The 13,724-nt window shown below is 42.9% G+C and overlaps 1 protein-coding gene across 11 annotated transcripts in view; it reads right to left on the bottom strand.

The window, feature by feature from the left end:
* Nucleotides 1-13,374, bottom strand: part of SLC11A2 (solute carrier family 11 member 2) — a 153,163-nt gene extending 139,789 nt beyond the window's left edge. For 5 of the 11 annotated variants that reach the window (XR_009599900.1, XR_009599898.1, XR_009599897.1 and 2 more), the window contains exons 1-3: nucleotides 13,306-13,374; nucleotides 1,977-2,048; nucleotides 105-256 (exon numbers count right to left, since the gene is read on the bottom strand). Coding sequence is in view for 7 of the 11 variants with exons in the window: in XM_027967323.3 (XP_027823124.1) it covers nucleotides 105-256; nucleotides 1,977-2,048; nucleotides 13,306-13,351 (270 nt within the window). In the remaining 4 variants the exon portion in view is untranslated. Of the gene's footprint in view, nucleotides 1-104; nucleotides 257-1,976; nucleotides 2,049-11,444; nucleotides 12,079-13,305 lie in introns of those variants that run through there. The other 6 variants (XM_042246728.2, XM_027967324.3, XM_060412589.1 and 3 more) reach the window with 6 other exon arrangements.
* Between the last annotated feature and the right edge of the window lie 350 nt (nucleotides 13,375-13,724).

Here is a 13,724-nt window from a genome sequence, read left to right as displayed (position 1 = left end):
TGCCAGAATTGACTCTGAGGTTGCTGATCTTTAGTTGTCTAGCAGACATTGTACATAAGTTTTCCCTAGATAATAATATTTTCCCCCAAGGACATGTCACTAACCTCCTCCTCAGGAATGGCAATCTTCTCATTAAAGTAGGTGGTAAAGGGGTCCTCTGAGCCTGCCCCGGGGGACTGCGGAATTGAGGAGTTACTATATGCAGGGTTGATAGCACCAAGACTGGCAGAGTCTCCATGGTCTCCAGAAGCATCTTCTGAGTTAAAACAATCGAGAAGAAATGAATTAAAATGAATAAAATCCACTAATATAAAGGTGCTTGGTTCTGTCCGACTCTTTGCAACCCCAGGGACTATAGTCTGCCAGGCTCCTCTGTCCGTGGAATTTTCCAGGCAAGAATACTGGAGCAGGTTGTCATTTCCTATTTCAGGGGATCTTCCTGACCCAGTGATTGAACCTGCATCTCTGGTGTCTCCTGCATTGGCAGGAAGATTCTTTACCCACTGCACTACCTGGGAAGCCCAGTGCAGTTGGTAATATCAATAATCATCTTTAGAAGTGCTAAAGTTAAATCTTTTTAATACCTCAATAAATGCACAAGATCTACCTAACTCCATCTCAATTTCCAGTACTATATTTTTAAATTAATTTTTGAATTGGCAATACATTCAAATGTATTGGCTGAAAATTTGAGAAACACAAAAATGCTTACGGTAAAAAAGCTCCCTCTCAACCCTCTTCTCCAGTCACCAATCTCTATATCGGTTTTCAACACTAATCTCACAACCGGCCTCCCCGTAGTTTCACGCTTCTATTGTCACTTGCCAATTTTTAGAATCATTTCATTTTCTTCCCAAATCACTGATGTCCAGGGCTCAATATGTAACATCCCCAGACTAGCCTCACTGATAACCTATATCTTAGCTTTTAGAAGGAAACAGGCTAACGGGACATTCTCTCCACCTCCCACCCATTATTTGGTAGGATTTACTCAAAGGATCATTCTTGGACATTGTATCTCCATCAGGCTTCCCCAGAAATGATTAACTTACAAAACACTATCATATTTCAGGCTAAAATCTGTAGCTGCAGAGAAACGACCTAACAGGAACCCTTTGCCATCGGTTCCTGTTTGGTGAAGGCCTTCAGTGAAGAGCCTGAGGAGGGGGAGGTGTCACCCTTGCGACTGAAGGGCTCACCGCAGACTAATCACCAGTGTGATTAGTCTTCCTCTTGCATTTCGCTGCTAATTTTAAATCCGGCCAGCAGGGGAGCCGGGCGAGGGTCTGACAGAAAAGGGCTAACTCACCAGAAAATTAGGAAACCCAGTCTGCTGAGACCATCAAATGGCTATTTTTAACCACAAAGCTCTAATCTCAGGGTTTCCAAGAACCCCGTGCAACCGCCAATTAGAAAAACAAAAGCTTTCTTTTCATAGGGAACTGACCCACTTCACCTTAAGTGACACTGAACTGAGGAGTAAATGTACAGAAAAGGAATGGAAATTCTAAAGGAGAAATTTAGAATCAGGAAGGATTAGTCAAAGCATAAAGTCTCCTGAAATACTCTACAAGGTGCTAGCTCAGTATTTTCCTGTTCCACTCTTATCTGAAGTGTCTTCAGCAGCTAAAGCACCCCAGAAGTTTTTATACCAGGTCTGCAAGTTAGACTGCCTTTACAAGCACTACTGCTATAGAAACCAGACTTGCAGCTAATCTTGGCTCATCTGAGAACTGGAAATAAAATTGAGGCAGGTCTCTATGGTTATAAATCCATTTTCATTTACAGCCTCGGTCACCAGGTCACCTAAGTCACCTCTGAATGGAGCAAGTCTCCATATAGTTGGCTGGGGGACAGGAGATGGTGACAGCTTTTGATGGAACAGAGGACAAGAAGGACAATATGGTACATTTTTCTTAATGGCTTAAGCCTAATTTCAAACAAAAATGAGTCAATAACACAAAGGTGTAAATTACCATCTGGTATCTTCTGTTCAGGACCCAACACCATGGTGGATACCTGAGTGCCTGAGTTCTTAGAAAAGGATTCTGGAAAAGAGAGAAGAGGAGAATTAGCAAGAACAAATTAAAACAAGTTCACAACCAGTATTCTGTGACACTGTATGACTGAACCCTTACTATGCGAAAAGAATAATCGTTCTACTGAATTAGATAACCTTGAAAACAATCACAGTTTTCAGAATATGATTAAGAGATATTTACGGGGAAAAAATGAAATACTAGCAACACTTGGAAACCAAAGTGAAGCAAAAGGTATTTCAGGCAAGTGGGCAAGTAGTTTTTAAGTATCCACGGGAGACAGTGAATGGCAGGGAAAGCTGCCATGCTGCAGTCCAAGAGGTCGCAAAGAATTGGACACGACTTAGCGACTGAACAACACAAATAAGGCCTCCACACAGAGGCTTCCAGGCAATCAGTCACCCAGTCTCCCACCCTTTACCTGCAATTAACCCAAATATTTAAAAGACTGACTTCCCACCATTTTGATGCGCTTTTAAGGACAAAGATCTATAACTCTCTTTGATCTAACTAACAATTTAAGTTCATGTTTCAAGTTTCTGGAGGGTGGGGAGGAAGGGGGAAAGACTTCACCAGCACACTGGTAGGAGAGGGCCACTATTTCCCAGTCTCATCTTTCTCTGAGACAGACTTCAGCTTTAAGGTTTCAGGTCTCATTCCCCAACACTTCAACAACTGAGAGAAGAGTGAGTGACCACACTCCCCTCAAGGAGAGCCGAGGCACCAGGAGAAAAGGGCACCGACAGCAGCCCACCTGCACGTCTCTCTATCAGCAGTAAGCAACTTACCGGGGGGACGAGGAGTGAGGGATGTTAGGGGTGAGGGGGTGTGGTAGTGAGGGGGTATTCCAGATGTCCAGCCTCCTACTGGGTTAAGGTGAACTGGGGTAGAGGGCTTAAGTTTAAGTGGGCTAAGTTTAACAGGGGGTAGAGGTGGTATTAGTAAGCCCACTGGGCCACGGATATATGGCATATTCTCCAGTCAACTCCACCAATAAGGTTGTTTAAAAATTCTGATCTACTGATTAAGGAATCTACTTCTTAGTTAATTCTAGACTTAGAAATTATGGGAAAGGTAAACAATATTGTTAACCACCCCCCCTTACTGGTTGAATCCCAGTAACAACCATCCTGAAAAACTGAGGAAACCTCCCCTTATCTATCCTTTACTAGTCTTTTTCCACTCTCGTACCATTATTGCTCTTATGTGAACAGTGCTCTACTTTCTTTTTTAGATAATCTATCGACATATTCTAGGACTTCCCTGGTAGCTCAACAGTAAAAAATCCTCACGCCAATGCAGGAGACTTGGGTTCAAGCCCTGGTAGGGAAGATCCCCTGGAAAGGGAAATGGCAGTCCACTCTAGTCTCTTGTACGGAAAATCCCATGGACAGTGGAGCTTGATAGGCTACAGTCCATGGGGGTCGCAAGAGTTGGACATGACTTAGCGACTAAAACAACAACAAATCAACATATTCTATATCTGTTTTGCCAAATTACAGAATTAAGACCTGAAAGGGGTATTAGATTTCACCTATTTTCTGGAGTATACCACATAGCAACATCTAAATCTTGCTAATTTAGAAAATATAAACTTTCAACTCTATAGTCACCAATAAGGAGACTCATAATAAACAGTAGCCATGTCCTTCCTATCAGTTTGTGCTATGAGATGGTTTCACCAGCAGACCTCAATACTGCTGACTAAATCCCAGCCCTCTTTCAGCCAGCACCTCAACTAAATGGGACTTAATCTGACCGCTCAGCAGCGGCACCACTTGAATTCCAATCACAACACAGATACTTTTACTTAATTCTAAGAAGCCAGGATAACACACAATAAACTAGAAACCACAAATCCGATCTGGGACTACAGCTCTTACAAGGGAAATCATGAGCTTTTTATGAGACAACTTCCTTATACTTCAATCAGCTATGAGAACATTATTATTAAGATTATCGGGAATTTCCTGGTGGTCCAGTGGTTAGAACTCCATGCTTTCCCTGCAAAGGGCAAGTTTAATCACCGGTCAGGGAACCAAGATCCCACAAGCCACAAAGCACAGGCCTCTCACCCTATTCCCCCCAAAAAGAGCATTATTATTGGGAGTTCCCTGGTGGCATAGTGATGAGGACTCTAGCCTTTCATTGCTGTGGCCTGGGATTCAGTTCAATCCCTGAATGGGGAACTGAGATCCTGCAAGCCACACAGCACAGCCAAAAAATAAATAAAATAAATAAAATGAAAAGACATGCTGAAAAGTGTTGAGTGGTTATTTTTTAAAGAATAGTATTACTAATGTTATATTGTTATTATTAAGAATAACTCAAGTTTCTAACTGCTGTCCTACTCATGAAGAATCAATAAACTTCAACTACTTTTGCATGATGACTGACACTCGGTGTTAGAAGGCACAGAAGCGTTCAGTGCATTTGAGGACGATCCCTGTCCAAAAGGAGCCTTTAAACCTTGCATCTTTAAAAAAGCAAACAGTTGAGACAGTAGTGTGTTTTTTTCCCAATATGAAGTGTGAAAAGGTGACAGTTAAGTAATTTTAAACAGAAATATCTCAAGATAAAAATTTTAATAATTACTATTAGTGTTCTAAGTGATTGCTCCCATAATTACTTACAGAACTTGTAAAACACAAGAAGCCTGACCTTCTCTGTGAAATCTCTCTCCAAGGAAGAAAATGGGTTCTAGATTCCAACCTGTTTGCTGGTGTGTTTGCTTGTTTGTTTTGCTGCACCATGCAGCTTGTAGGATCTTAGTTCCCAGACCAGGGATCAACCTGGGCCCCAGCAGTGAGAGCACTGAGTCCTAACCAGTGGGCCATCAGGGAATTCCCTATTCCAAATTTCTCATCGAAACACTGAGTCAACAAACTGTAAGCTCCATTGCTTGCAGTGTCTAGAGAACATAACTAGGGCAAGGCATGGAGAGTCAGTACACTCTGGGTGCTGCACAATGTTAAGGTCTCCACGAAAATCCAACACCCATAGAGAAGCAGTAAGTTAATATAAGACCACTTTGCTCTCTAGGACCATACCCCCAGGTCACTTCAGTCATTAAATTATGCTAAGAAAAAGATCAAGTGGAGACACAGGCAACAAGATTCAACCCTGCAGTGCTCGGACAGTTATGATTAACAAGGTGCCTTGACATTCTAGCTTACCCCCAACCACTAAGCATCACCTTCTCTTAGAGCCAGTAAGTCTCCTCCTATCAAACAGCCATTGACAGCAGGGGGGAAAAGGGCACTCACGGGTCAATGTAATAACTATTTTATCCTATTCCTTATCAAAAAAGTTGAAAGACTGTTTTATAAAATAAGAATGCTAATTACATTTTCTGTCTAAATGTCAAAAGTCTACATATCCTTTGACCCAGCAATTCCATTTCTAAGAACGCATACTGAAGAAACATTTGTACAGGAAGTATCAGCATATGCAAGAATATTTCCCACAGCACTGTCTGTAGTGTCAAAAGACTAAAACAACCTAGGACATTCATAGAATGGAATACGATAAACAAGGCAGATCTAAACAGATTGGTAGGAAACAGTCTCCAAGATACACTGTGAAGTTAAAGATATAATTTATAGAACACTTAGCTATCATTTATGCAACAAAAGAGAAATATTGAGAAAATACGCGAACAGAGGAGATGCCCAAGGAGATGCCCAAAACTGGTAATGCCGACTCCGAGAGGAAGGAGTGGAGGAGCCCAGACAAGGTCAGGCGAAAGAAGGACCTCTCGTGAAAATACACTGTGTGCAGTTTTACAATTAAAAAAAAAAAAATTGCCAAGTAAATGCATCGTTTATTTTTTAAAAACATAAAGATCATGCAGATTTACTCAGTTCCCCAACAAACACCTCAGGAACCTTCCGTTTCTCAGTGAACACTTCAGGGACCAATTCTCTCTGATGGAGCTTCTGCAGTGGATACCCAGAGAGCTGAAGCCTCAAGCTTAACTTACTACTACTTGGACTTAGTGCGCAAACAGCCATGCTCTGAAATTGTGATTTGGAAGTTTCTCCTGAATCCAAAGAAATAAAAAAGTCTCCTCAGCAAATCCTCCGCTTCACTCCCTAATATGGGTTAAATGGCCCTCTTTCACGTTCCCCAAGGCATGTGCTGCTTACTACTGTAATATCATGTTATTCTGAAAGCACTTATTCCCTGATACTACTCTTGCAACTTCTCTGCAAGTCTGAAATTACATCAAAACAAAAAGTTATATCCTCCAACACTTACTAGTTATAATAACTTATGAAAATTTAATTCACAGTAATTCCAGGTGTTCTCTTGGCATTTACAGGAACTCAAGAAGAACAATGTGAATAGCCCAAAACTGGTTTAAAAATTGCCCCCAAGGAAGTGTGAAATACTGAGTATTAAATACATACAATTTCAACTTTTCCCCCCACGGCTAAAAAAATGCTTGAATTTAAACTAATATTTTTCTTAGAAAACTCTCTTACAGAGAGCAAGGGTACCCCAAACCATTTCATTGATCTTAGGAGCTGTTGCAACGGTCTCCCTAAAATTAATTTTAAGTTCTGGAGAGGAATGTTTTTTGAACAGTCCTCTAATAATTCTCCTCGTCTTTTCCCCATTATATAAATAAAATCAGAGACAGCATTAGTAGGAAAAGAAGTTTCATAGAGGCAACCATAAAAGTGTGCATGCAATCAGCTGATTAGATAAATATGAACAGGAATGTTTAAAGCTGACTGGCAAACCCCTTCTTCTTCCTCAGCCAATACTCAGTGTTCAACATGCTGGTGACAAGGTGGAAACTGCCAGAAACAGGCGTTAAAAGTCATACTCAAGTTGTTTATAGGAGAATAAAAAGGAGTTGTGATTAAAAAAAAAAATTAAAAAAAGAATTCCATTTGCTTGAAGAAAACATAAAGATTTCTAGATCCTTCTAAAATTCCCTTTTCTCTAAAGGTCTACTTTAAGGCTAAAGTACTTGATAATCTTACTAAACCATTATTATTAATCTAGCTTTTATATTATATAAGATGTTCTTCATGAAGGTGAGCTCCTGCCCCCGTATGATTGGGAGTCAACAAAACTGAAATATTCCATGGTTCACACAGAGCTCACTGCTGTCTGAACCTATGTTTTTTAAAAAGTATCTATTTACTTATTTGACTGCTTTGGGTCTTAGCTGAAGTGCAAGGATCTTTAGCTGTGGCATGTGGCATCTAGTTCCCTGACCAGGGATCAAACCCTGCCCCCTGTATTAGGAGCACACAGCCTTTGCCACTGGACTACCAAGGAAGTCCCTGAACCTATGGATTTTAATCAGGAATACTACTGGCCATTTTTCAAAATGAGAAATGGTAATTTCCTCTGTTTTTCCACTCCAGGTCAATAAAGCACCCATTTCTCAGTCTTTCCATCAGGATATCCACCTAATTGATTCCAAAAATCTCCCCCAAAGTGGATGATGGGAGAGAAAAGCTTAGAAAAGTCATGTGAATTTCTAAATTATAATTGAGGATGTGAAGTTTGCAATTGCTTTTTAAATTTCGATTAAAAAATAATCCTATTTTTCTCTCATAAAAATGAACTTGATATAAAATCGACATATTAAAAAAAAAAGACAGGTTGGAAAGAGATTACATCTACTTCCTGAATAACCCTCTGGTGTTAGCGTAACAAAAAGGCCTTGAAACTCTAATCCTCTCCACCCTAGTGGGTGATATTTCAGTAAGCTGAAAGTCACACAAGCACAGCCAGTTCATAAAGTACAAACAGTGCTGCCACTGTTCAAGGCGCTTCACTTACATCACAGCCTCTCTCTCTCTCTGGCACAAGGTCCACAGACTGTGTTACTTTTTTTTCCCCCCATGTTACTGACTTTTTATGTCATAGTAATGATCTGAAAATTGGACACATCTCATTTAGCCTATCAGAGTACCACAATTTCAACTCACCAAGTTTGCTGTTTGCCACCTGACTTAGACTTTTGAAAATCTGTTTTATGGTTGAAAGGAAAACCTAACGTGGAAAACATCTAATGATTAAGAAAGAAGAGAAAGGTTAGGCAGCAATTGGAGGAGAGAGGGGTAAGACACGGGGGGAAGAGCACAGTTGATAACAACATCAGCTGCCTGGGTGTCAAAGACGATAACAGTGGGGAGAAATGTGGCCAGGCTGTCAAGAAGCACTGTGCTTTTAGACAAAAATATCACTCATCAGCCAGAGACTTCAGAATTAGAAGGGCCCAATTAGTATCTGTTAAACTGGGCTCTTCACTTTCCCTGCTCAGCCCTCTGAGGCTTAGCCAGGTTCCAAACCTCCTTGCCTGCTTACATGACAGGGCCGCTAACATCTTACTTCCAGAAACTACAGCTTGGTCTTTGTTCCGTCCAACTCTCACTGTAAGCTTCCCCTGATTTCCTCCCAATCGACCGACATTTACAGCACTATTTCCCTTTGACAGCCCAACCTGGCCTTCTGCGCCCGACACAACTATCTCAGAACACAACTCCAAGCATTGTAAAAATTTCAGAGACAGCTTTACCCTCAAGTAAGAAAGTCTATTAAACTAATCTATACCCACTTCTTGCCTCGGGGAAAAAAAAAAAAAAAATGTTTTGCCCTATACTTAAGGTAGCTTTTCTCTGGCAGAAGTGAGGAATGATTACCATTAGATTACATTCAACTTATTTATTCCAATGAAAGATACTGGCTCCCTCGAGGCAGACTGACCTTAACAATATTAAGTACATATTTTCCTCAAAGTTTCTTTGCTTAAAGCAAAGAAAAATTACCTGTAAAAACAGACAATATATATAAGATTCTCCAGGCCTCCTTCTACTCTTTGGAACCTGCTGAAATTTCAATAGTTAACTTGCAGCCTCCTTTCATTACCTAGGAATTTTATAGACACTCTATTATTAGTAATAAATGGAACCAAAGCAAACAAAAATACCCACACAGAATGACCTACTAGCAATAAGAACAAAGACAAGACTGAAAACCCTAATTTCCCAATCTAAGTTTTTACTGGGAACTGATCCTTACATTAAAAAATGTAAGTTACTCTAATCTTAAAAGTGGAAGAGGAATTAGACAATAAATATATTTTTATCATTCCTGGCCAACTCTTTGACATTCCATTCTGATATTATAGTTTATAATTCATATTTATTGTTTTACTATATCCATGATATTCCTGATGATACCTGGAGGGCTCTTCATGTCTCCAGGGGCCAAAAAACGTTAACTGTTCAACATACGTTTGTTAAATTATCAAAAGACTAAATGGCATTGGATGGCTGAGACAACAAGGATCTCAGTCTCCCAACTCCTCATATTCTGCACATTCAAATGCTCCCTGTCCTCTTTTCCAAAATATTTATTCAAACCAGACTCACATGATAAAGATGACAACAATATTAAAGAAAAAGGCTTCCCTCTCTGCCTCAAGCACTCAACTCTTTAAAGATATCAGTCCCTGTCCTCCTTATTAAAGCACAAAGGTTTCACAATGTTCTCCACTTGCACAAAGCCAACATCAAAATTTCAACACTATATAAATACTAAATTGTCTTAATAAAAAGCTAGCAAACAGGCCAGCATACTTTATGCAGTAAGCCATGTTCTTTTTTTGTAAATCCAAAGTTTCTCATTTAGCGATTAGTTTCCAATTCTGCTACCTATGTAAACAGCAGTTTTCTTGCAGAGGGAGAACTGCAAGACAGAAATGTCTTCTATTAAAGCCTTCCAGATAGTATCAAGAGAACCTCAGAGAAACTTCTAAACTCACAGAAAGAGCCTAAGTCTGTCAGCAGACATTTCTATCTACATACACAATAAGGAGATAGTGGCTAAAGATGTCTTTGATTTCACAGCACTCACCCAAACTCTTAGAACTAAAAGTCACTTATTAATAGAAAAGATGCTGCTTTGTGAACACCAGTATGTAACCTCTAACCATCACTTCATTGAGTCAAAACTGATCCAAGGACTTCCTGGGTGGTCCAGTGGTTAAGAGTTCACTCTCCAATGCAGGGAATGTGGATTTGACCCCCGGTTGGGTAACTAAGATCTCACGTGCAGCGGGGCAACTACTGAGCCCATGCCGCAGACTCAGCGCATCTCAGCTGAGACCCGACGTAGCCAAACAAATAATAAACAAAAGAAATAAATATTTTTTAAAAATGAACCAAAGCTGCTTAGCTCTGTGTCGTATTCCAAGGGATCACCGCTGATTTCCTAACAGTACAGTAAGACTTGCGTCAAGCTTCCCCATTCACTAATAAGTGCAGCCAGGCTGCCCAGAAATTCCCCGCCCAAGTCCCATGGCCATTCCGGAAATCTGAGGAACCAAGTGTGCTGCAATCATGGCCTTTTTGGTAGTGGGTCCAAAAAAAACAGTCTGTAGGCCAAGACTGTAAGTGAAATATTATTCAATGAAAAACTAAACAGCCAAAGAAGTTTTCATTTACCCAACACAGCTATCATGGACAGGCAGTACTGCAGAGCTGGAGTTTCGAACCTGACTTAACGATAAACACGCAGCAGAGAGTCTATAGTCACAAGAATGTGAATGGAAAACAGGCCTAGGGGTTCACTGGCAATGGGGTCAGGAGATTCTGAACAAAGAATAATAAGGTCAGAATTCTTTTAGTGTGGAATCTTTTAGGGGAAAGAAGGCACTTACTTACAGGTAATATTAATAACAAAAGCTCCTACATGCTAGGAACTGTTCTAAGCACCTTATGTGTATTAATTCATTTAATACTCACCACCATTTAATACTCTTTAAGATACTATCAATTCCCATTTTAAATATGTGGAAACAAAAGAACAAAGAGCCTAAGAACCCTGCTCAAAGGTTTAGAGAACCAAGAAGTGCTGCAAACTAGTTGGGGTTCAGATTCCACAAGAGTCAAGGGAGAAAAACAAGGTCCCCTAGTTGCAGCAATATTCACTAGAACTATGGCCAGCAAAAGTTTCTGGAAACCTGTCTCCTCTTGCCTCGCATTCCATAGAATTTTTGCTTTTGCTTTTTTCTTTAAAGAGGTGTCACATTCCCTTAACTCCATCACACTTCTTTTGAAAGCAGTGGACGGTATGAGAATATCTTCACTTTACACACAGGAAAACTCAAGTCCAGGTTACTCAACTTCTTCAATGATGCTCTTTGAAATAGCCTGATATATGAAGAGAATTGGGGGAAACCAATTGAAAACAAAACAAACAAAAACCAAAAACAGAACATCCAAAAGTAAACATAGCTGTAACAGCAGGAACCTATGAAACGGAACAGATGTCGAGCAGCCAGCCACCCTTCTCACACACGGAGTGCGACAACGCCCCTACAAAAGCTCCTGAGCCTGGAGGCTGCACAAACCGCCCTAAAACCGATCTACACACCAGGACTCTGCGGTCTGTCCAGGCCCTTCACACGAAGAGGCGCTTCTTGGATGTCGCCTGTAGTAAAATGAATTCTTTCGCTGAAGTGCGGCGGCGGGAGGCCCAGGGAGCGGACGGGGCATCAGGGCTCCGAAGATAAGGAGGCCGAGGGGACCTTGCCCCGCGTCCGTCGGCCTCTCCCGCGGCGTGAAGCGGGGTCGGCAGACCTTCGACCACGGGTCCCGGGACCGCGGCAGGTCCGCCCAGGGGTTCAGCCATTTTCTCTTGAGGTCTCTTTAGGCCGCGGCGGGGAAGGGACGAGGCCCCTGCGACCTCCGGCGCTCTCTTCCCGCTCCCCCTCCCGAGGCCCTCCTCTCGCTCTTCCTTTGAAGAATGCGGCTCCGTCTGGAACCCGCGTCCAGGCCCTCCCAGCCCGCGCCGCCCCTCGCAAACCCTCCTGGAGCCCCGCACGCCAAATACTGGCCGCAGCGCCTGCTCCCAGGCTGGCCCTCGAGCCGCCCGGAGCCCGGGAAAGCGGGGCGCCCGCGTGACCCCTGACCTGGCCCGCTCCCCACCTTACCGGCTCCGCAACCACCTGACAATCCGTCCCGGCTCCAGCGGCTCCATATCCCTGGAGCCAGCGCCACGCCAGCCTACCCCCTACACGCCCCGCGATTGGCCGACAGGATCGCAGCCGCACGTTCCTATTGGCTGGACTCTCCATATTGGCCGTAGCGGCCAACGCGCGTGGCAGGCTGACTACGGATCCCGAGTCTCCGCCCACTCCAGGCTGACTGGGGGCGGGGCCACGGAGGTCTAGGCGGGAGCTGTCTGCGGCTGAGCTAGTGCTGGAGCTCATCCAACCCACGCTGTGTTGTGGAGTCTCCCACCCAGCTAGCAACCTACGGACGAGTACGTTTCCTGCTGTAGTTCGCCGTGACTTCGTTAGGCCCTGGAAGACAAGATCACTGCTTCTGACACACGGCTCTATATGAGAGTTCCAGCTCCACCTCCCGCCCCCAAAGCCGCATCATAGTATCTGCTGCCCCACCAAGAGCACCCCACAGCTGGGAGGAACCGCGAAGCATCAGCTAGCGCAGCCAGTTCGACTGCATCAGATGCCCTACTCCCAAGTCTCGGCATTGAATTGTTTTCCTCTCTCCTACTCAGCTGCCTCGCTTCTTCTCCCAAACTTTATTTTCCACCTACCCAAAAGCAGTCCCGCTCCATTCCCAGTTTCAATCGCACATCCCAGAGTCTTCTCTGAAGATGACGACCAGGCTAGTGGTGCTTCAGAAAGGAGAAAATAGTTTGACTAACCACCCTAATTTTCTACAATGTCCTTTACAGCTGCCAGAAACATTCTTAGACCCCTCTCTCTCCCGGCCCCCACATTGCCCCCATAACCGCTCTCCTTAAAGGTAACCAAGCTTATCTAACCAAGTCATAGACCTAGAGAAGAAAAGCATAAAACCTTCCAACATCTTTCTTCGTGTAAAAACTGCTAGGAGAAATTTTTATTAGTTGATAAAAGAGTCCAAGAGAAGAGAAAAGGAGAGTAAACTGCAAGAAGGAAAATCCAAATTCAGGGACCAAAAAAAACTGATCTGAGCATCATCAGTGATCCGATACAGGCTGGTTTCCATACCGAATTTCTCCTAGGGAGAAAAGAAAATGTGCAAATTAGTTCTGAAAATCTCTCTGCAACACGTATGGGGTGTTTCAGAAAGGCTTGATGAAGTCCCTCCAGAACAGAACCTTTCCTTTGGGAACTTCTACTGCAACTAGAAAATAAAATGGCTGGAGCCTCCTTGTCGTGTTCAGGGTCTGCTCTGGTGGGTAGATTCCCTGGGCTATTATATGCTTATTGCTGGCTACTTACTTAGCTCACACTGTGGGGCTGCCTCCTCCTTAAGCTGTTTCTTCATTGTGCAGGCTCGGTCTGACTCCCAGCGCTGCTCCTGTCTCTTGCCTCTATATATGGAGACAAGTGCGCCTCCCCTTGGTTAGACAGGCCCCTTACCTTACTCTGGGCAACACATTGTTAAAGACACTGCAGGGAATTTCGAGAAGCAAACCACACCCTTCAAAGCATAATCAAATTTCATCTTTGACCTGCCATGAAAAGGAAAGCATCACATATCTGCCACTCCTGGACATTAAGGAACAATTAATTGCATGTGAAAACTTTAATTCTAAGATTTCATCTCTGTCTTATTTCACGGGGGCCCGAGGCAAGCCTGTGTGTTCCAGTGGTGGAAAGGGGTGGAGTAAGAGGAATTGCTTTCCTTCCCAGATGCC

The sequence above is a fragment of the Ovis aries genome, chromosome 3 (assembly GCF_016772045.2).
Source record: "Ovis aries strain OAR_USU_Benz2616 breed Rambouillet chromosome 3, ARS-UI_Ramb_v3.0, whole genome shotgun sequence".
NCBI lineage: Eukaryota > Metazoa > Chordata > Mammalia > Artiodactyla > Bovidae > Ovis > Ovis aries.
This window is presented reverse-complemented; position numbering and strand designations above follow the sequence as displayed.